This window comes from Haliotis rufescens, unplaced genomic scaffold (genome assembly GCF_023055435.1).
Source record: "Haliotis rufescens isolate VD_foot unplaced genomic scaffold, xgHalRufe1.0.p SCAF_10, whole genome shotgun sequence".
Lineage (NCBI taxonomy): Eukaryota > Metazoa > Mollusca > Gastropoda > Lepetellida > Haliotidae > Haliotis > Haliotis rufescens.
Genome location: NW_025963780.1, coordinates 27,364,996 through 27,390,773, shown reverse-complemented (window position 1 = coordinate 27,390,773; position 25,778 = coordinate 27,364,996). Strand labels below are relative to the sequence as shown.

General features: G+C 38.9%; 1 protein-coding gene across 1 annotated transcript; it reads left to right on the top strand.

Annotated features, from left to right (window-relative positions):
- The first annotated feature begins 1,755 nt into the window (after nt 1-1,755).
- Nucleotides 1,756-21,171, top strand: LOC124144372. Its single transcript, XM_046513739.2, has 3 exons — nt 1,756-1,897; nt 18,974-19,294; nt 20,386-21,171. The coding sequence occupies exons 1-3, from the start codon at nt 1,858-1,860 to the stop codon at nt 20,937-20,939; spliced, it is 915 nt and encodes a 304-aa protein (XP_046369695.2). The 5' UTR covers nt 1,756-1,857; the 3' UTR covers nt 20,940-21,171.
- The last annotated feature ends 4,607 nt before the right edge of the window (nt 21,172-25,778 follow it).

Here is a 25,778-nt window from a genome sequence, read left to right as displayed (position 1 = left end):
TGATGATGATGATGATGATGATGATGATGATGATGTTGATGATGATGATGATGATGATGATGATGATGATGATGATGATGATATTTATTTCCACATAGGTGCAATGGAAGAACATTGATTAACAGGTGACAAGCCTGTATCTAAATAAATTGTATACACCCATGCTTGATTGTGGCTAAAAATGAAACAAACAAGAAAGTGTTATTGGATGATGAGGTCTTTGACACGGGTGTCCTAGTTGTGTTTTGCACCATATTAAGTTTCCAGCGTTTCGGCGACTGTTTTCAGCCTAGTAATCTTTTCATAGCGTCTGTACTGTTATGTCAAATCCAATTTTCAAGTACATTGTAGATACTTTCTATTTTCCCGGCAGGTCATGACTTTCCATTGAGATTGAACAACATGTTGAAACAGACATGTTTGATTTATAGCATCACAAACACAACACAGTATGTACTGGGAGAGTACATACTCTCAACAAAGGAAGGTAAAAAAACGGTGGCAACAGGTGTATGCATATCCATTCACGTGTGGTCTAATAAGTATGTTATAAAAACTATCAGATTGTGTTGCAAATAAACCGCGAGGAATATTTATTATTATCTTTTTATACCAAAAAGGAGTAATTAATAGTTCGTGGCGCCTGGCTCTATTCTAAGGACGTTTCTAGCATGTGTAAGGGGCGGTCGGGTAGCCTAGTGGTTAAAGCGTTGGCTCGTCATGCCGAAAACCCGGGTTCGATTCCCCACATGGGTGCAACATGTGAAGCCCATTTCTTGTGTCCCCCGTCGTGATATTGCTGGAATATAGCTAAAAGCGGCGTAAAACAATACTCACTCTACCATATGTATAGGTAAAAAAAGTCGGTCCAAGAGTGGGAGTGGGCACTCCTTCCTCGACAGAAGAAAGCCGGTTTAGTACTTTATATCACAGGTGTGATGAATGATGATGTATTAATCTATTGACATTGTGTACCTCATTTTTCCCCCGGACCATCACGTGCACGACAGGAATTGCGCCTAATGAAGTTTTCAAGACAATTATATTGGTAATGGTAATAACATGATGACAATAGAGTCACGGCAATGATAACGACATTAATATTGACGATGATGGTGAAGGTGTTAAAAATGATGATTGTGATTTGTTGATGACGATGAAAGTAATTCCATTCTCTCCCATCAAATTTCGTGATCGCCTTTTTTTAAAGCAAATATCACCTCTGTATGTCTATGTACACATACAATATTGCTATATGTTTGGCATCATATGATGATGATGATGATGATGATGATGATGATGATGATGATAAATGATGCTGAATGCTGAGTGCGGCGTCAAACAACAAACAAACAAATCTTATTTCCCAAGTCATTTATTATCATTATCATTTATTTTGTGATTTAACACTAGCGACGCTTGTGGCAATTAAATAAACATAAGAATAATTATAAATTTATTTTCAACACAATACCACAACACAGTGTGATCAGACCTTCCGTCTTTACACATGACTGTGACGTATGTTGACAAAATTAATGTTAGTGTAAACATAAGCCTACCAAAACCGTAAATTCTGCTGACAAATCGCAAAAATCAATGGGGTTCATTAAAACCTGGATTTCACAAAGGTAGCGTAATACCAGTGGAATTACCCGTTAAGTGGGTGTTTTCGCCCAGTGATTACCAACCGGCAATGTGATAAGACACCAGCCTCGTCTGTGATTGGCCATGAGGTGACCCCCAATGGCGAAACGTGCTTAGCGTCTGGGTCACAACTGTTCCGGGTTTTACTTCGGTACGGCCCGGTATAGGAGACAGCAAAGCCAGCTGTTACGGCGAGGGTGGTACGAGAAAATGTCTGTTCAGCAAAAGCTTGCATTTAATGAATCAAAAGGTAAGTTAACTTCAAGTTTTGATGAATTTTTCGATTTGAATCTGTTATATCTTTAACAACCTTCAGTATTTCATTTACTGTCCGTGATATCATTTGCTTGTTGACAATATTGTTCGTGCCGAGTCGCTCGTGTAGACTTGCTCAGGCTCTCTACAATATTTTGTCTGTCAGACGGGACTGCATTCGAGCGATTTAAAAGGCCCTGATCTAACGACAGGGCTCTTTTGGAGACATTTCGTCATTTACTGTGTAAAATTATATTCGTTTTCATGTGCATTGACAACTGCAGTAGACTGGGTTTTTTTTAAGTCAATATTGAATTTTGTCATTTGTCTTCTGGGTTTCCCAATTCAACTTGCAAATGAAATGGAAATCAAAGTAATTTTATCCTTTCCCATCTAATTTTGTGATCTTGTTATTTTAGCCGATATTATCTCTGAATGTTATGAAACAATATACACATAATATTTGGGAATATGTTTACACGATATTTCAATCTGTGTGACATGATGTTACATTATTGAACTTGTACGTGTGTCTGGGCTTTCAGTATTCTTCCAGCTCTATGTTTTGGGTTGTAAACTCAGCCAATGTTTAAATTTGAAACTCAAGAAATAAAACAATTTCCTTTTATACACACATTCATATCATTCTGTTTTTTAAATTCATATAAAAAAATCATAATCTTGATAAAATGACCAAAATTTTTAATTGACAACCCTTATTTAATGTACACATCATGTAAAATTCAACTACCCTCATAAATTCTCCATCATCATCATCATCATCATCATCATCATCATCAACACCCTGCACATTGGTGCATGGTGCACCAATGTGCACCTGGCATGCACCTGCAGCATGTCTTGTTCATTTCCTGGCCCAATACACAAGCAATTATCTTGTGTAACTGACTGGGCAATAAAATGTCCAAGGGAACATCAAATTGTCCAATAATTGTTCAATTACCCAATAATTAGAATACAATAAATTGAACGTGAGCCCCATTAATGATCCGCTAATGGTTGTCAGAGTTTGGGGGGATGTTTAGTAGGTCTGGGATGATACACCAACTCAACTGTGGTCCGATACATATCACGATACGTGTATGTGCTCTTACCTGTGGTGCATAAGCCATCTTATTCATTGGCAGGATGGCCAAATACCTGGCACACTGACGATTTACAGTTGGCAGTGTCAAGTATGGTGCAATGTATGAAAATATTTACTTTTTCACTACTATTTTACTACTAATTAGTGTTTGGTGTAACAGCCATTAAAGTAAACATTTAAGGTATGAATGGATATTTTTTACTTTGCGTGCGACTATGTATCGGGAAGTAAAATATCGCGATCCATTGATGCATCAGTGTATCGTCCCTCCACTAATGTTTAGAATCATTAACTCATTATGTCTGTAGACTGCTATGTAGAAGGGCCGACATCCTCCCAAACATAAACAACATTTACTGATAATGTTTATATTTACAAGGTAACATTGTTACCCTCCCTAGCACTCGGCATTAAGGGGCTAAAACAAGGACTGGTTGGCATGGAGTCAGTATACCGTGTCTGAGTACGATATCCTTCTACACCCAGCGACACATGTGCCTGAGTTCAATAATCTTGAACGCTTAATGAATTCCCATGTAACCTCGCCTTGAGTTCACAATGTATTGATAAGTACATACACAGCACATCATCATCATCATCATCATCATCATCATCATCATCATCATCATCATCAGCGCAAGATTACTGTGCCTAATGACAGTATATGGATTTTGTAGGGCTTGGACAGGTAACTTGGGTACTCGGGTCGGGTGGGTCCTGAGTAGGACTCTGGTACCCACAGGACTACCCAGACCCCTGGTTATTCATGTGATATATTGTTTAATGACAAAAATTATCTAAAACACTATGGTTACACTACAAGTCACTAATGTTCTTATTCCTTTCTGTCAATGCACCCAATTCCTTCAGACTTTTATATGTTTGAATAAAGATAAAACATCATGCAGTAAACTTCAGTGTATGCATGACCGGTTTGTTTAAACATGTGTATCTAAATGCATTTTGCCAGGGCTACGGTTAAACATTTCCAAATCGGACAGTTTGTACCTATCTCTAAACATCTACGGCACGTACCCGGGTAGGGTCGGGTAATAGGGTGGTGGGTACCTGGGTAGTAAATTTGGACTCGTCCCAGCTCTAGTATTTTGTAGTGGATGGACAGACAGACAGACAGACAGATATTTTAATTATGTCTCACTGAGTGTACAGCATTATTTATAATCAAGGTACATATATAATAGTACACACACCATTCCTTATGGAATTATGAGAAACTAAAACAATTTTAAAGCCATTTATCATGTTTATTCAAGGTGGAGAAGATGAAATATAACGTTTAATACTTAGGATTTATACACAAGGTTTCGACGATTGGTAGGTATAAAATAAGCGGTTGGGCAACATGTTTGACAATATTATCGGTGGAGAATATAAAGTATAAAGTCTCTACATCATTCAGATAATCACAATCTTCTTGAACATCTCAAACTATATTTTCGAGAGAATCGTGTAGATCACCATACACATGGCATTTCAAAACACATGTATTCCATGTTCTACATCATCACAACACAGAGGACATATTCGCTGTTCCAACGGCAGGTTTTCATAACGCCCAGTCTCCAGTCTTATGGGGGCAACTCCGCATCTGAATGTAGCTGACGCACTGGGATGAGACTCGGGTAAGGCTCTGGTTACATAAGATCCTGGGCCCCATTCCACAAAGCGATCTTAGCACTAAGGTGATCGTAAGTCCCATACTCTAACATAGGTTTACGATCATCGTACCGCTAAGATCACTTTGAGGAACGGGGACGGGTAACTCGGGTTCCCGAGTTGCATGGGTAGTGATTAGGACCTGGGTACTTGCAGAACTACCCCGACTCGTGGTTAGTCACATGATATATTGTTTAATAACAAAAACTATCTAGAACTCTATGGTTACACTACAAGTCACAAATGTTCGCATTTCTCTCTGACTATGCACCCATTCCTTCTTACATTTCAAATCTTTGAATAAAGATATAACTTGAGTCAACTTCAGTGTATGCATGACCAGATTGTTTAATACATGTATGTTAATACATTTTGCCAGTGCTATGGTAAATAAATGCCCAATCGGACATTTTGTACCTATCTCTTGAGACCGACAGTGGGTACCTGGGTAGGGGTGGGTAATAGGGGGTGGTTACCCGGGTAGTAAATTCGGACTCGTCCCAGCCCTACTGCACAATATACATTTTTAAAAATGTTATGTTTAAACTAACTTCACCAGCATATTTCAATGGTATAATTATTTTGTGTTTGTTGTCATGGTTATACAAACATTTTTTTATTTGTTTCTACTTTAGTTTCTTAACACATGCATTTGATGCCAAAATAGATATTGAAATCCCGGCTTTGCAAAATTGCACAGATAAGTATCCTTCAACAAATGCATTGCACTGACATATCGAAACAACCCTTAATGTAGACTGCAGAGCAGAACTTGAAATCTGGATATATTGATCTGTGTGCATCTTCTTGGTATTAAAAAATGTCCTGTGAAGCAAGTTCACAGTGACCCTTTGATGCTAGTGATGTGAGTAAAATATTTGTCTTGTGAAATGCATGTCAAGAGTCGTTCTCGTTTATTGGAGACTGAGTCAACATGGTCAAGTAGGACACTTCACTACACGCATTGATGAAAATAACTCTTCAGGAAAGATATTATGAAATGTCAAAATAGAACATTGCAGATTATACCTTTGCTGTGTTTGAACATGGCTGTTGCCACAGAGATGACAACACACATGAACCTGACAACACACATGAACCTGACAAAACACATGAACCTGACAACACACATGAACCTGACAACACACACGAACATGACAACACACACGAACATGACAACACACATGAACGTGACAATACACATGAACGTGGCAACACACATGAACCTAACAACAAACATGAACCTGACAACACACATGAACCTGACAACACACACGAACATGACAACACACACGAACATGACAACACACATGAACGTGACAATACACATGAACGTGGCAACACACATGAACCTGACAACAAACATGAACCTGACAACACACATGAACGTGACAATACACATGAACGTGGCAACACACAAGAACCTGACAACACACATGAACCTGACAACACACATGAACCTGACAACACACATGAACATGGCAACACACATGAACCTGGCAACACACATGAACCTGACAACACACATGAACGTGGCAACACACATGAACCTGACAACACACATGAACCTGACAACACACATGAACCTGACAACACACATGAACATGGCAACACACATGAACCTGACAACACACATGAACCTGACAACACACATGAACGTGGCAACACACATGAACCTGACAACACACATGAACCTGACAACACACACAAACATGACAACACACACAAACATGACAACACACACGAACATGACAACATACATGAACATGACAACACACACAAACATGACAACACACAAAAACATGACAACACACACGAACATGACAACATACATGAACATGACAATACACATGAACATGACAATACACATGAATGTGACAATACACAGCATGTTTATGACAGCCATGGGTCAGTATACAGTAGCTTATTATGTATTGATTCAAACTGCTAATGTACAATATGTTAAAAAGAGTAGAAACAAGCCATTGTGACTGAATACTGACTTCAACTCAATACCTTCCTGGCTCAATCTTACATCAACTCAATACCTTCCTGGCTCTATCTTACATCAACTCAATACCTTCCTGGCTCTATCTTACATCAACTCAATACCTTCCTGGCTCTATCTTACATCAACTCAATACCTTCCTGGCTCTATCTTACATCAACTCAATACCTTCCTGGCTCTATCTTACATCAACTCAATACCTTCCTGGCTCAATCTTACATCAACTCAATACCTTCCTGGCTCAATCTTACATCAACTCAATACCTTCCTGGCTCAATCTTACATCAACTCAATACCCTTCTGGCTCTATCTTACATCAACTCAATACCTTCCTGGCTCTATCTTACATCAACTCAATACCTTCCTGGCTCTATCTTACATCAACTCAATACCTTCCTGGCTCTATCTTACATCAACTCAATACCTTCCTGGCTCTATCTTACTTCAACTCAATACCTTCCTGGCTCTATCTTACTTCAACTTATATCTCCCTGGCTCAATCTTACATCAACTCAATACCTTCCTGGCTCAATCTTACATCAACTCAATACCTTCCTGGCTCAATCTTGCTTCAACTAATACCTTCCTGGCTCAATCTTGCTTCAACTAATACCTCCCTGGCTCTATCTTACATCAACTCAATACCTCCCTGGCTCTATCTTACATCAACTCAATACCTTCCTGGCTCTATCTTACATCAACTCAATACCTTCCTGGCTCAATCTTACATCAACTCAATACCTTCCTGGCTCTATCTTACTTCAAATAATACCTTCCTGGCTCTATCTTACTTCAACTCAATACCTTCCTAGCTCTATCTTACTTCAACTTAATACCTTCCTGGCTCTATATCTTTTCTTCAACTCAATACCTTCCTGGCTTTATCCTACTTCAACTTAATACCTTCCTGGCTCTATCTTGCTTCAACTATTACCTCCCTGGCTCTATCTTACTTCAACTCAATACTTTCCTGGCTCTATCTTAATTCATGTAAATATATCATACTAATAATATAATCTTTACAGCTTTGTAGGGATAGCATGTACTTTGCTGAAAACAGGATACTTAATATTCTTATTATTGAAGGCAATCACAAAATCAGCCTACCTCTGAATAAAGAAAATAAAAACTCTTTAAAAATACCAATTTTAAACCAAATAACTATTTTTTTCCCAATGTGTCTGCCATGGGCATGATGGGCACTTAGTTCATAATCCCGGACAGATCCTGTTGTGTGTCGCACACAAACATCCCATTTACATACAGCAATATCCATATACAAGATAAAAGGTAGGGCCTCTTTATGTGGAGTTATGAGAGACTATAAAAGTATACATGTGTGCTCAAAATGAATATTTATATTGTGTCACAGTGTAGTGTTTAGCCAAGGAAGACTTAAAGCCTGTCATGGGCGTGAACAATGAAGCCATGGAATATTTATGGATAACAACTTCTTTATTGGGGACCGCCTCTGTGGCCCTGTGGTAGAGTGTCCGCCCGGAGAGCGGAAGGTCACGGGTTCAATTCCCGACCGCGTCATACCAAAATATGTTGAAAGATGGTACTTGTTGTTATCCTGTCAGGCGCTCGGCATTAAGAGGCTAAAACAAGGACTGATTGACTTGGAGTCAGTATACTGTGTCTGAGTGGGGTATTTATGTTAAACTTCAGCATGGTATCTCAGTGGGCTAGCACTGTAAATCGGCATTAGTCCGGGCTAGTACAAACAACCACACACACATGCATGCACGTTGCTATATGAGTGAATAATGTTTGACGCAACATTAAACCCCATTTCACCTCACCTCACTTTTTCACCTCACCATTTCACCTAACTGTTTCACCTCACCTCACCATTTCACCTAACTGTTTCACCTCACCTCACCATTTCACCTCACCTCACCTCACACTTTCACCTCACCACACCATTTCACCTCACCTCATCATTTCACCTCACCTCACCTCACCATTTCACCTCACACTTTCACCTCACCTCACCATTTCATCTCACCTCACAGGATACTTAATATTCTTATTATTGAAGGCAATCACAAAATCAGCCTACCTCTGAATAAAGAAAATAAAAACTCTTTAAAAATACCAATTTTAAACCAAATAACTATTTTTTTCCCAATGTGTCTGCCATGGGCATGATGGGCACTTAGTTCATAATCCCGGACAGATCCTGTTGTGTGTCGCACACAAACATCCCATTTACATACAGCAATATCCATATACAAGATAAAAGGTAGGGCCTCTTTATGTGGAGTTATGAGAGACTATAAAAGTATACATGTGTGCTCAAAATGAATATTTATATTGTGTCACAGTGTAGTGTTTAGCCAAGGAAGACTTAAAGCCTGTCATGGGCGTGAACAATGAAGCCATGGAATATTTATGGATAACAACTTCTTTATTGGGGACCGCCTCTGTGGCCCTGTGGTAGAGTGTCCGCCCGGAGAGCGGAAGGTCACGGGTTCAATCCCCGACCGCGTCATACCAAAATATGTTGAAAGATGGTACTTGTTGTTATCCTGTCAGGCGCTCGGCATTAAGAGGCTAAAACAAGGACTGATTGACTTGGAGTCAGTATACTGTGTCTGAGTGGGGTATTTATGTTAAACTTCAGCATGGTATCTCAGTGGGCTAGCACTGTAAATCGGCATTAGTCCGGGCTAGTACAAACAACCACACACACATGCATGCACGTTGCTATATGAGTGAATAATGTTTGACGCAACATTAAACCCCATTTCACCTCACCTCACTTTTTCACCTCACCATTTCACCTAACTGTTTCACCTCACCTCACCATTTCACCTAACTGTTTCACCTCACCTCACCATTTCACCTCACCTCAGTTTCACCTCACCTCACACTTTCACCTCACCACACCATTTCACCTCACCTCATCATTTCACCTCACCTCACCTCACCAGTTCACCTCACACTTTCACCTCACCTCACCATTTCATCTCACCTCACTGTTTCACCTAACCTCACCATTTCACCCAACTGTTTCACCTCACCTCACATTTCACCTCACCTCACCGTTTCACCACACATCACAGTTTCACCACACATCACCATTTCACCTCACCTCACACTTTCACCTCACCTCACACTTTCACCTCACCTCACACTTTCACCTCACACTTTCTCCTCACCTCACACTTTCACCTCACCTCATCATTTCACCTCACCTCACACTTTCACCTCACCTCACCATTTCACCTCACCTCACACTTTCACCTCACCTCACCATTTCACCTCACCTCACACTTTAACCTCACCTCACCATTTCACCTCACCTCATTGTTTCACCTCACCTCACCATTTCACCTCTGGTGACTGTTAGAAAATCCAAAATGGCTGTTACTGACGGTATACAGTCTCATGTTAGGTCAGTAACAACCGTCTTGGAGATGTTTACTGACGGTATACAGGATCATATGGGGTTAGTAGTTCTGCTCTCTGATTGGTCAATCTCACTTTGAGGCATAATAAATGCTGATATGTTTACACACGGCAGGATTAATGTAGAAAACTAACAAAAAGAAGGAAGCCAATGTGATCATCAAGCGAAAGGCCAATTAAGTACAGTGATAGTAGAGTAATCTTTCCTTGTGAAAACATATCAGACCCCTGAAGATCCTGGGTAAATAGGTCTTCACCAACCCATGCTTGCTGTTACAGGCGACTATGCTTATCGTAAGAGGCGACTAACGGGATCGGGTGGTCAGGCTCGCTGACTTGGTTGATGCATGTCATCGATCCCAATTGCATGGATCGATGCTCATGATGTCCATCACTGGATCTATAGATCTAAAGACATCCCATTGCCGGTCATGTCAGAACAACCTTTCATATGACCAATCAGAGCATCACTTATCAGATCACGAAAGTGACAGTTGAAATGTGAATTTTGATCGTGACAACCTCGAAAAAACACACATAGGGCGAATAACAGTTATGGGAGTTATGTCTGTATTCATACAATCTGGACCATGTAATAGCCATTCCAGATTGTTCTTTTGTTCAGTTTTTAATTGAGTATGTGTCAAAATATGTTTTGAAGCGTAGTCGTCAGTTTGAAACTCGTGCTGCAAAGCTCGATCAAGCTTCCTTCTGATTGGCTATTGTCGACTTCTTGTTTGTCATTCCATTGGTTTGTCAAAGTTCGCTAAAATCTGTCTGACGTCACCTGTAATGGGGTGTCCTCAGATCTTTGTTAAGCAGAGGCGAGAACTAAGACCTGATTTTAATGAGATTGCCAGCAATACAATATTCTGTTGTCAAAGATATACGACTCAAAAGAAGTTAAGAACCACCTGATTCTTTCATATGACTATAGTTATTCTGTGATGCCATGACAGATTTACTACAGTAATGTGAAAGAATCAGGTGGTCCTCAACTTCTTTTGAGCAGTATACTTCAGTGGCCCATCCTTAGTCTGTCACCCTGACCCTGAAACAAATATATCCAATACAGCCAATGCAAGTTTATAATGTTTGTCAAGTCTAGATTACTACAGTATCAGGAATGAAGAAAGTTATGCGCTCCTTTTTATTATATTTTATAACTATACAGAGCTCCAGATAAGCTTTTGGTGTTGTGGGTATTTTACCCATGCATTTTAAAATCATTGGGTATCAGTAATTCTATCTGGGTATTCAAATTTCTGTTACCCACTAGTTTTTACACATGTGGGTATTTAAGTTAAATATTTAAAAACACTATTCATCTAGTCCCTGCAAACTGGTGTCGTGTGGGTTCGAGAGCTTTATAGGACTAAACAACACACGATACTTCCACAAGAAAGTGTGATGGCAAATGATCATGATGTAACTGTCATCGTGGAGTTTGGCAAGGTTGACGGAATGTCCGTTTATAATTTCAAAATAAGTTGCTGATTTGCTGATCGAATACGCAGGGTTACTTCACAATATTTTGATGATACGCACAAGTTTATTTTTGTAGGGAATCTGTAATGTTTGTTGCGTATTTGATACGCTTGGATTTTATTTTACTGCGTATTTCTGCATTTTTTATGCATAATTTAAGGCAGATACGCAGCTTATCTGGAGCTCTGACTATAATTAAATGTTTCTTCTGTACAGAATGTTCATTCAGAGACTAGATGTCAGTCTAGCCCATCCTACATGCCCAGTCATTGTGATTCATGTCTGCTGCTGGCAACTGTCCCATGGTTTCCGATGTAATCTGAGCTGATTTTGAAATGTTCACAACTCACAGCACAAAACCAGGATTATAAACATGATAAAAAGGGGTGTGAAGTACACATGATACTCTTCAAGATGTGCCAGTGCAACATGTGATAGGGATGAGACCAATCTCATCCAATCGTAAGAGGCGACCATGCTTGTCGTAAGAGGCGACCATGCTTGTCGTAAGAGGCGACTAATTGGATCGGGTGGTCAGGCTCACTGACTTGGTTGATGCATGTCATCGATCTCAATTGTATGGATCATTGCTCATGATGTTAATCATTGGATTGTCTGGTACAGACTTGATTATTTACACAACCCCATCATATAGCTGGAATATTGCTGAGTGTGGCTTAAACAACAAAAGAAGAAGAGCCGAAACTTATAAAAGGGTAAAAATCTCAAAACCGACAAATTTTCTGATTATCAACTTGCCAAAATATGTATCCTCAATGTCCTAGTGTGACTACAATTAAATGTTTATACAAATGGAAACTGGGTAAATAAAATGTATGATTGGATATTTGTAAGTGCTCCTTACATATTTCAGAAGTTTGCCCAAATAGCTAAGTCAAATACATGAAAGGCGGTGTCCAAAATATGGTATTTTTCATCTTATGTCTCAACAAATATTATCATTAATCCTAATCTAAAGTTAAAACTGATAAAAACAACAAAGTTTTTTGACAGAAGTCATCATCAATAAAACAATCCTGACATAACAGAGTTGAGTTTGTTGTAACAGAGTTGTAACTCATATATTTTTTTATTGCTATGTAGCTAAAATAACAACCTTTTCATCCCTTTTGTAATGAAATGTGAAAATACATGTACTGTATTGTGTTACTTGTTAGGACTTTGGTACTCATGGTTTATAAGCCAATTACTGCAGTAATGGCATACAAAAGTAGGTCTACTTATGTTCAACCCTTTGTATAGACATTGAAATAAATAAGCACAAAAACTGCTGATATTGCCATTTAGTTTGCTATTTAAAATCAGACCTCAGTTCTCGCTACCGCTAAACAAAGATCTGAGGACATCCCATTAGAAGTAGTGATTAGGGCTGGAACGAGTCCAAAATTTACTACTCGGGTACCCACCCCCCTATTACCAGACCCTACCCGGGTACCCACTGTAGGTCTCAAGGTACAAAATGTCTGATTGGGAACATTTTTAGCATAACCCTGGAAAAACGTAATTAGATACTGGTCATTCATACACTGAATTTGAATTAAGTTATATCTTTATTCAACCATATGAAAAATCAGAAGGAATGGCTGCACAGTCAGAAAGAAATACGAACATTAGTGACTTGTAGTGTAACCATAGAGTTCTAGATAATTTGTGTCATTAAACAATGTATCACGTGACTAACCACGGGTCCGGGTCCTTCTCAGTACCCACCCACCCGAGTACCCAAGTTACCCATCCCAGCCCTAGTAGTGATACACATAAGGAAGAGAATTTATTAATTGTTTGATAGTCATTACATGAAAGAGAATTGATGGATGTCAACTTACTGATGCTAATTACCCCCGTCCTCCCATCTGTCCATTGCCTACTACCATCAGTGATAATTTAAGTCCTGGCTTCTAGTTGTCCAACGTTATCAACTATCAGCACTAATTTACTGATAAGTGTTGGCTTCCATTTGTCCATTGCTATTTCCATGCTATTACCTATCCGTGCTAATTACCCCCGTGCCCCCATTTGCCCATTGTCCATTACAAATCAGTGATAATTTAAGTCCTGGCTTCTAGTTGTCCAATGTTATCAACTATCAGCGCTAATTTACTGATAAGTGTTAGCTTCCATTTGTCCATTGCTATTTCCATGCTATTACCTATCAGTGCTAATTACCCCCGTGCCCCCATTTGCCCATTGTCCATTACAAATCAGTGATAATTTAAGTCCTGGCTTCTAGTTGTCCAACGTTATCAACTATCAGCGCTAATTTACTGTTAAGTGTTGGCTTCCATTTGTCCATTGCTCATCACCTATCAGCACCAATTATCTGTTGGCTTCCCTTGTTAAGTTTCCACCTTTGTTATCTTACTACTTTTGTTGTTCTTTCATGTACATATATATGTTCTGTGCTTCATAGCATTTATCCCACACTGCAAACAACCAGAAACCCCAGAACACGCACTCATCCACTGCACACACTACCTAACACATCGAACCGCATTACAAACCACCCTCAATCTAAACAAGGCTCTAACTCTAGAAGCAATACTAAACCCACAAAATAAACTAGAAAACTTCAAGGCCTTAGGCGTATTCTTAATAAAAACGGAACTAATAAAACGCATCTAAAAACACAATAACCTACCAAATCAAAATCACATAAACAAACAAACATCCACCATACCCAGCTTCCTTAGTTCTCCTCCCCAATCCCATCGGCATCTATTCCAAATCTCAAAATTCCCAAATTCTATATAAGCAACCCCTAAAACCCCCCTCTTGGGTTGCACAGACCACCTTCGCCCCTTTCGGAAACACATTAAATGGCCTGGCCGGGCCCGTGTGCGAAATACGCATCAGTCGGAAAGCGCACGTTAAATCTCCAAAGTAAGTAAGTAAGTAAGTAAGCATTTATTCACCTGATGAAGGAGTAAGGACATACAAGGTTGTGTTCCTCATGATAAAGAAGTTGACATCCATAAATTCTTCCTTTAAGTGACAACGGCCAAATGTGGATAAAGATGGCATTAATGTTGCTGTAGATATTGTATACACATTGTTGTTTGTAGAGGGCATCCACATGAAAGGGGAATACGAAAGGAATATTTGTGTTCTTTGAGGGTTCTCATTTGTACAAAACAGAATTTCCAAATGTGGTAAACATGGTAAAAAAATAAAACAATAATATTTTATTCAAAATTCCTTTTAATATTGTTTTACCTAATTTCGTCGAAATCATGTCTGAAGGGATCGGAAGATCGCACAAGTCACCATTATTAACAGCAACCACGGTCAGATTACCGTTATTGACGCCTTGAAACGTCGTTTGTTTACCGGAATTCGCTGAAGGGGTACGGTGTAATTTTTTTCTGAGTATAATATTTGAAGAAAAAAATTCCAAAATACTAAATCCGTTAGAGGGGGGTGCACATTATACTTGGGTGCGCACTATGCTAAAAAAAATACAGTACTATTTTAGCCGATGTCAAAAGTACAAGATGTGGCCGAGACAATGCTGTCCCATGTGTCAAAATACAGAGATAACAGTGACATTCATGAAAGACTGTGAGAAATCAGTGTGTGATTATAACATACATAAAATAATAAAACAAGTCTAATTGTCAATGATCTGTGATGATAGGAACACATTGGACAACAAGCTGGAGGGGTTCACCTGCAGCTCCATCATCAGTGGTTGATTGAGGAGATACTGCTAGCCTCTGTTGGTTGTTGATGACACCAACAGCTCATTTAACACAGGTGGTCACTGTGGTGGCCAGATATCATTGTTGCGCTTTGTGTTGATCACAATACAGTCTGTGACAGCTGCCATGGCAATCTGAGTGGGACTCTCACCAGGTCCATCAGTGGCAGTGAGGCACGTGATGTTTTACGGTACAATACTGAATCAGTTGGTGAGCATCTCTAGGGCTGGACTGTTCTGAGGTATCCACATTCTATTGAAACATGGGTAGGTTGCTTCAGTATTCCTTGAGTGAGTTGGGTTTAGCGCTGCTTTAAACAGTATTCCAGTTATATCGCGGCGTGTCAGCTTAATGTGGGAGGAAAGCCCCAAGTGATGCAGGTCTCAGACGTTTACCACTTCGGGAAACCCACGGGTATGGTGCTGACAAACCTAGAGACATAACCGGGGCGAACCGGGATTCGAACCCACAATCATAGGTTTCTGGCATGCCCAAGGGACACAACTTTGCACAGCGAATCGCGGAGATTTAGACGATTGGGCCACCCGTGCCCCTGACGCATGAAAGAACATGGTATAATCGACCAATAGAATAATGCCAGACACTAGCATAACTGTACGAACTGAGAAAGAAATCTACATGACATAACTAAAACTATTGTCATGACTCATAGCCATTCCTCTTTTGTACTGGAATCAAAAGCTCCTGAATTTCTTTCGTGATTTCCAGAGAATGTATTTGTTTGAAGATTTACAATTCCAGAAAAGAACCAAGTTCAATTATGTCAAATCATGTGATATTTCAACTATGTGCTTCCATCCCCCTAGGCCACATGACAAACTTAAGGGAAAACGTACTTCTTTGATACATGGGGGTAGATACAGTTACATGCCTAAATTCAGAGGCTCGGGGAATATTGTCTAAAATATAGACCTTGGGCACGCAACTCTGTTCAGCGAACCGCAGCGTCTTAGACAACTGGGCCACCCGTGACGCCCCCCCCCCCCCCCCCCCCCCCCCCAGTATCCCTTGAAGAAAGGGAAGGATATACTTGTTTCAAGTGCAATGTTTAGGACAGACAGACAATAGTTTATTAACGTCTCACTTCTGGACATACATAAAACAGCTTTATACAACCTGACATAGATAAAATGTACAGAACCATTCAATAGAAATATGAGAGACGAATTATCACAGAATTTATACATAAATGATATAAAGATGATATAGTAAAAAGTTATCCATATAAAAGATGTTTTCTACGATTAAGAATTAAAAAGCAGACTTTGGCAAGTATAAAACACACACCATGCACACTGGAGTCACTGAAAATAAAACAAAGTTTGTCGATATCAGGTATATCTAAAAAATTATAAGATTTAGCAATACATTCATTAAAAAGAGTTGCCCTGATATCATCATAAAATGCGCAGTGAAACAAAACATGGACCTCGTCTTCTACGCTGTCATTACAGTGAAAACATTTTCTATTATTGACAGGTACACCTTCGTATCGACCGCATCGTATCGTATAGGAGCCACTCCGCATCTAAACTTGGCTAGTGCCGATCTATAGTTTCTGGGCATCTTATTTGAAACATAGTATTCTGTCCCATATACTTAGGAGTGCCCTGGGAATTTATGTATGCCATCAAGAACAATATTTCTTATCAATCTGCAGCCTCTGAATGTCTTTACCATGTGCTGGATAATAGAACAGCTATCCCCTTTTCGCTGAGATTCATCTACTCATTTCAGGTTCTGTTTCCCAAGAATTATTTTGTGAACCATAATTCGTATTGCTCATTACGTATGTTCATATGTTTCTTACCATGAGGGGCTGTGGGGTAGCCTAGTGGTGAAAGCGTTTGCCCGTCACACCGAAGGCCTGGGTTTGAATCCCTATGTGTACAATCTGAGAAGCCCATTTCTGGTGTCCCATGCTGTGTTATTGCTGGAATATTGCAACAAGTGGTGTTAAACCATACTCACTCACTCACTCACTATTGCTGATATCCAGACATCAATGTAATGTTACTGTATTCGACATAATAAGCCCCCTGCTCTGATAAGCGCCCATGGCGATATTTGCTAATATATTGGCTACTGAACAATTCCAATCAGCACCCCTTCCGATTGATCAATGTACACAAGACTTATTTATTCGTGTATAATACGCACTCATATGTTTATGCACCCTTAATTATGGGTGATTAAATTCTGGAAAAATATATCTGTCTTATGTAAACATTTCAGGCTGTCAGCATAAACCACGAAATTGACAATCTTTCAACTCTGTATTTTCTTCACCAAAATAATATTCTAACAAGAGCCCCCTATTTCTAATTTTGAGAGCACCCTGGGCGCTTATTACGTCGAATACTGTAATGGTTTCTCAAATTTTAACTTGAGTATTGCCAAATTGATTTATTAAGTTTGTATTTCTGATGTTCACTCACTCATTTTCCCATTTTGTTTCCAGTTTGTTTGTGCCAAAGCATAATTTAGAGCTGTATGATCATGGGGTCGGTCGGGTAGCCTAGTGGTTAAAGCTTTCGCTCGTCACGCCGAAAATCCGGGTTCAATTCCCGACATGGGTACAATGTGTGAAGCCCATTTCTGGTGTCCCCCGCCGTGATATTGCTGGAATATTGCTAAAAGCGGCGTAAAACCATACTCACTCACTCACTGTATGATCATGTCACAAATGTCAACATTAGGGCAGGACATGCTTAGCCTTTTCGTGAACACGTTTCATCACTGATTTTCAGTGATCCATTCATATTATTTTCACCACTATTTTGCCTTTTATTCCCAGTGGAATCTGTTTTGTCAGATAGTCCAGACTGTTTACTGTAAATCTGCATCGTTAAATTAATATGACTGCTGACTCCTAGCCGAAATTACGACTCCCCTACCCCATCCCCAGTGAAATGATGCATATCCTTACCTTAATCCAACCTTACTTAGGGGCGGTCGGGTAGCCTAGTGGTTAAAGCGTTCGCTTGTCACGCAGAAGACCCGGGTTTGATTCCCGACATGGGTACAATGTGTGAAGCCCATTTCTGGTGTCCCCCATACTCACTCACTCACTCCAACCTTACTTTAATCCAATCAAACTCCGCTTTTTAGCACTGAGTAGAGCACTTCTTTAAAAAACAATAAACAGTGTTTTCCTAAAAACAACACACAGTTAATGTTTACTCTGTTGACTGGCATTAAGGAGGTTCAAAGACAATAAATTAATTGAACCAACAACAGTTCACTGATTGGTATGCGGAGTAGGTGTCAACAAGCTTCACACAACAAGTGGGTAGAACTCTTGACCCCAGCAGTGATAACTCATGATTGTGTGATTCCTATCTTTAAATGACGTAGTGATATACCAGTTACAACTGCTGCTCAATAACCTGGTTGGTATTTCTGCTATCCAAAGTGTGCAGTGAGGCCGTCTTATATGTTGATAGACATTTGGAGACATAAATGCATTAATTAATGCGAGCAGAGACCACTCGCATTTTTCGCATTTATTTCAACTCGCGTTAAATTCAAGATTTACAGTATTTATTTTTTTAACTATACTATTCTGTAAAATACATGATTTGATGAATAAAAAATAATGTCAAATAATATTCATCTTTTCACTGATTACAGAACAATTCACCTGCTCCAAGATGCACAAGCGTGTACGGAAGTTCTTCTCTAAGATCGACAACAGCGGCCAGATGGATCCCCTCATCCGACGAGCTGTGAAGCTCCAGCATCTCAATATCCCAGGACCGTCTCGGTTCCACCTCCGCTCCGCCCGCGACATCCACCGCGTCAAGCTCCTCGAGCACTACGACGCAGACTCCTACTTCAGCTCGCAACTCATCAAACGACTCCGATTGATGCCAAGCAGGTTGCCAAGCAATGCTTTCCTGAAGTTGATGGAAATCTTGGTGGCAATATTTGATGTCTATCTTAAAACAAAAGGTAAAACATATCTGTCTTTTGTTTGAATATATTTGTATTTATTTCTTTTAGGAGCAACACCTTGTTTTCTAATTATGCCACAATTCGCTGATTCATGATAAAATTAAAATGAGTTATTTTGATCCCTTTCGTCAACACAGATACACACAATACCAGAGGGTGGGGTAGCCTAGTGGTTAAAGCGTTCGCTCATCACGCCAAAGATCCGGGTTCGATTCCTGACATGGATATAATGTGTGAAGCCCATTTCTGATGTCCCCCGCCATGATATTGCTGGAGTATTGCTAAAAGCGGCGTAAAACCAAACTCACTCACTCACTCGCAATACCAGGGTTTTACCTTGACTTACAGAACTGGAGGCCCAGTGGACCCTCAATTAATCTCAAGGGTCCTTAGGAAATATGAGCGTACTGTAAAATAATGAAATTATGTAGGCTTCTGTACTTTACGATTTGATAAGTATCTTACTTACCGGACATTTATATTTCTTGTCAAGAATTTTGAACAGTGAATACTATTTGGTGTCCCTTGGGACACAACATATTTTCTCTGTGTTCATTCTTTACTTTTGTGCGTAATGGATGCACATTTCTGTGTCGTGTAAAACCCTGTATGCTTAATGCTGATGTCTTATGTTAATTATTCTTTAGGCCTGTGAAGATTCGGGGTAGAACAGGTCTTCAGCAACCCATGCTTGCTGTAAAAGGCGACTATGCTTGTCGTAAGAGGTGACTAACGGGATCGGGTGGTCAGGCTTGCTGACTCGGTTGGTGCATGTCATCGTATCCCAATTGCGTGGATCGATGCTTATGTTGTCAATCACTGGATTGTCTGGTCCAGACTCGATTATTTACAGACCGCCAGAAGAAAGCTGTAATATTGCTGAGTGTGGCGTTAAACAACAAACGAACAAAAATTTATTCTTTAATTATGGGATAGGCATTTTTTAGAATTTGACAGATGACAAAGTAGACACAGTTTATTGATAACTGCTTCTTCTATATAATATGTTATTATAGTAGATTCTTAAATGTCAATTTGAGTTCAAAGTTGCCAAATCATTTCTCAAGTTTGTATTTCTGAATTTTCAGAAGCCAAACATGGGAAGGCATTCACAAAGAGGAGTACTGACAGACTGAAGACAATTAAGATGGATACCCTGAGGTGTGATGACAATAACAGAGCCATTGAATCATACACCAGCTGCAGCCGAACCCAACCTTTGGAGAAGGATGGAAGTCTCTGTTCTAATCACATCTTGAAGAAAACCAGCTCCTTTGGATTGCTAAAGTTCAAATCCAGTTCTGAAAATATTGAGTGTTGTGAGCCCAGCCTTAAGAATAATAAAAACAAGTGTGTTCAAGTTATGTCCAAGGCAGATAAATCTCATAATAATCCGAAATCAAGGAAAGACAACTTTGTACTGACAAAACAAGAAGGCAAAGGGGATGAGGCTGTAATTCGAGAAAACCCAGATGAAGAAACTGTAGATATTATTAAAAGTAAAGAACATTCAAGAGGACGTAAAAGGCATTTACCTTCAACCAAGGGAGACCACTCTCATAGAAGCAAGAGAGCCAACATTGATAGTTCCCGAGACAAAAGTGATTGTGCAAGAGCACGCGCTTGGAGAAAAAAGAAGTGATTGTCATAATTGGGATCATATGATCCTGTATGATTTGTGATTTATTCATAAACAAAAAGGATGTGCATTTATGTGTTTGGCAGCATTAGGAGGTTACAGAAATGACTTCATTAAAATCAGATCTAAGTTCCCGCTGCCGCTAAACAAAGATCTGAGGACATCCCATTACAGGTCACATCAGAACGACCTTTCATCCAACCAATCAAAGCGTCGCTTACCAGATCATGAAAGTGACAGTCGGAATGTGTTTTCTAATCATGCAACCTCGAAAATGTTAACACGGGGTATTCCGAACAACAGTTACGGCCCGTACGACTGATTCCATCATAATTATCGTCTATCTCTCGCCTCAGTTGGATAATCATTTGAACAGAGGAGGCATTGCACAGTACGTGGAAAGCACTGCCATACAATCGCAACCATTTTTTAGACATTACGGAATGTTCTTTTGTTCAGTTTTCAAAATTTTAATTGAGAACTGAGGCAACATATTTTTCAAGCGTAGTCTGAAATGGTAGTCGCCAGGTTGAAACTAGTGCCTTAAAGCTCGAGAAAGCTGCTTTCTAATTGGTTGATGTCAACTTCTTGTAAATCGTTTCAATGGACGGTCAAAATTCACGAAAGGTCGTTCTGACGTGACCCGTAATGAGAGGTCCTCAGATCTTTGTTTAGCGGCAGCATAAACTTAGATCTGTTTTTAATGAGATTGGCAATTTGGTGCATTGCCTACATGTGATATGTGATATGATACCTCTTTAAGGAAGACTGATCATATGTGATCTTACCTGCATTTCGGATCTCAGAGTAAAAGGTGTTTGTGAGTGAGTGAGTATGGTTTTACGCCGCTTTTAGCAATATTCCAGCAATATCACGGCGGGGGACACCAGAAATGGGCTTTACACAATGTACCCATGTCGAATCGAACCCTGGTCTTCAACGACGAGCAAACGCTTTAACCACAAGGCTACCCGACCGCCCCCAAAAGGTGTTTGTAACGCCATGTGGCAATTATTGCCTTTGTGTTTCCCAATGATGTCTACATATCAGAGGGGCTCACATGTTGTTATTTATTATAACTGTAGAAATTCCCAAGCCAATCTTTCCACAAAAGTGGAATAAGATTAATATTATCATATTATTCTTTGTTCCTTCCCAGTCCAATGAAAAAATTATGTTTGATTTTAATGATACATTATATCAGAGGTGCTCACAAGTTGTTATTTATTATAAATGTAGGAATTCCCAAGCCAATCTTTCCACAAAAGTGGAATAAGATTAATATTATGTTTGATTTTAATGATACATTATATCATCCTATATTCTATTTAAACCACAGATTATGATTTGGACAAAAATATTAAAGCCAAGTATCCATAATATTAAAAGGGTATAAGAACTTATAATTAAGTATATAATTATCAGTATTTCACAAGCATTGCATGAAGTATAATTATGTGTTATTGTTAATGGATAGATCATGTTTGTTCAGCCACAGAGGCGGGTTTTAACCAGCGTTATAACCTGTGTTATATGGGGGCATGACACTGTTGCCGTGACCACTACTGATGGAACTACAGCAAAAACGGTGAAAACAAATCTGCAGGGTGTCATTGCTGTGTCATTGGGATGATTATGAAATTCCTGGATGAACGAATCATTAGTGTGATTGTATTGTTGAATGATATCTCTGAGCAGACATAGTTAGCAGTGATATGTGTTTCTGAAGTAACAAGGTTTTCACTGTGTACAACTACAAGAACACAATTTGACATTTGAATTTTATTTATTTTTATATATACTTTGTAGGATTTTCAGTCTCACTGTTCAAGTGTTTAAAATTATTAGCAACACCATGGAAACGACAAACCTTTTCGAGATATAATGGGCTATTTTTTTTTCTCAGGTTTGAACATGTTTGGTCTTAAATTCAGTGTGGGGTTTTGAAAAACATTTTTTTTTTAAAGTCAACTCTAAAATTAAATTGCCAGTAATGAATGAAAAACAAACAAGTTATAACTTAGCAAGAAATTTAGTGTGGCCGATGTTTGGACTTGTCTGACTTGACATTTTCATATTTATCCTCTCACAAATATTTACAGTGAAATTTATGGAGAATTGGGTTTAGGTTGCCACTCCTAAAATAGTTTCAGGAGCTGTCCGGTTGTAAATACTTCTTGCAAACATTGCTTTATATTGTGGACAAGACCCGTAGACAAAACCTAATTGTGAAACACTCTGACATTTAACATTTTAATTTAATTCTTTTTATAAACTCAAACAGCCTATGTAAATGACGTATCGCTTTATGAAGTCTTGCTGTGAAACAGTTAAACCCTGTTAATCAGGACACCCTGGTTAGAACAAGTACCATTGTAAATTGTGTGCTGATTTTGCTACCATAATAATTCTAATGATATATACAGGAAATTATCTTTGTATTCTGTATATTGTCATAGCTGTTTGATATTTATCTATTGAGATTTAAAGCTAACTGAATTTATTTATTTTTTAAGTTTCTATTTACATTCTCTATATTTTATTAAAACAGGCACATTGACAAATGGCTGTGTTTATTATGTTGATACAGAGTTTCTGAATTTATAGGTACCGTATTCGGCGTAATAAGCACCCAGGGCGCTCTCAAAATTAGAAATAGGGGGCTTTTATAAGAATAGAATTTTGGTGAGAAAAAACAGAGTTGAAAAATTGTAAATTTTGTGGTTAATGCTGACAGCATGGGGTGCTAATTGGGATTGTTCACTAGCCAATATATTAGCAAATATCGCAGTGGGTGCTTATTAGAGCAGGGTGCTTATTACATCAAATACAGTAACAATGGCAACCTATATTCAGTGAGACTGAGCTAAAGATAAACATCTGAATATATGTATCAAAGGTTGTGAGATCAGTGACATCATGCTTCCTTTATCGTGATGAAAGTCACTTGATAAAGACAGAAATAAGTGACCTACAGTGACCTACAGTGGTTACACAGTGTACAGCCCCAGCACTACCTACAGTTCTAGGTCAGGGCCATGCCTGTGCTGGTGGGCTGTACTGACGGGTAGATGTAATCACCCTGCATGACTGTACGTTTACCTTCCACTTCACATACTGTAAGCCAACCCACCGTGATATACCGTATTCGACGGAATAAGCGCCCACAGCGGTATTTGCTAATATATTGGCTTGTGAACAATCCCAATTAGCACCCCTTCCAATTTATCAATGTACAAGACTTATTTATTCGCATATTATTCACACTCGTGTTATATGCACCCTTAATTATGGGCAATTAAATCCTGGAAAAATATATCTGTCGTATATAAACATTTCAGGCTGTCAGCATAAACCAGGAAATTTATCTTTTAACTTTATCTTTTGTATTTGACACAATAAGCACCCTGCTCTAATAAGCGCCCACTGCGATATTTGCTAATATATTGGCTAGTGAACAATCTCAATTAGCACCCCATGCTGTCAGCATTAACCACAAAATTTACAATTTTTCAACTCTGTTTTTTTTCACCAAAATGATATTCTGATAAGAGCCCCCTATTTCTAATTTTGAGAGCGCCCTGGGCGCTTATTACATCAAATACGGTAACTGAAATACTGCTGAAATACCTGGTGTAAAACACAAATCACCCAGATCTTAAATGTAGTCACACAACAAAAGGGAGTTCCTTAACTACACTCCGAAGATGATGTTCGAGATATCACTGTTTTATTATATATTCTAATCCAGGAAAATTATTGGATTATTTTTCAATTACAAATTGATGTTAAGTTTCAATGTTTAATCTTTTGTTTTGCATTGCACTGATTGTTTCAAGATTTCCATAAGTTTAGCACCATGCTGTATAATTTTTGCACTTTTTGTATGTATTTATTAATTATTCTCTACCCTAATACGGTGTATTATATACTTTTTGTAAAAATAATACTTCTTGAAAACAGTTTTAGGGCAACAAAAGTTAAGCTTCTCCTACGGATGGTTTTTACACATTAGGAACATGAGCATTTGTATTTTCTTTTGGTGTAAAAACATTTGTTAACCTTTTGGCAAAAGTAGAACTTTAAACTGAAAAAAATGGCAATAATAAGGTAATGATTTGTCGTGACAGTAATATTGTTCAAATGTTATGACAATGATTTATGAAATGTGAGGTATATTGTTTGCAGGAAAATTATTTAATTACTATCTAAATTCTCCCAGGGCAAGTTGGTTGGTTGGTTGGTTGTTTAGCACCGCACTAAGCAATATTCCAGCTACATAACGGAGGTCTGTATCTCCAGTGATTAATATCATGAGCATCGATCAATGCAATTGTGATCGATGACATGCTTCAACCAAGTCAGCGAGTCTGACCACCAGATCCCGTAAAGAGTGCTACTTGCAAGTGATGTTATGTATACTGTGTATATAACTAAAAGCCAAGTGCTGAAATAAGATGCCTTTTTGAATACAATATTAAAATCGGATATTTGGCTCTGATACAATATCTCTTTGTAAAGATGTTTGAATAACATATACCAGCATTTAACCCCTTACAGTTGTGTTACTCAATGTAAGCATATTAGTGCTATGTTAGTGATTGTAAGCACTTTAAGGGTGAAAAAAGTTTTTTATCAAGATCATGTGGACCAATCAGATTTTATCATTCTGACATGGAGGTATAATACCATTTGATCCTTTTTTTGTGCCATTTTACTCCAAAACATCAACAACAACAAGAACAAACACACACCCCACCCCCCAAAAGCCGCACACCCACCGCCACCCCACCATCACCCCACCCCACTACCAAATTCAGCAAAGAGACCTTAGAGACTGTT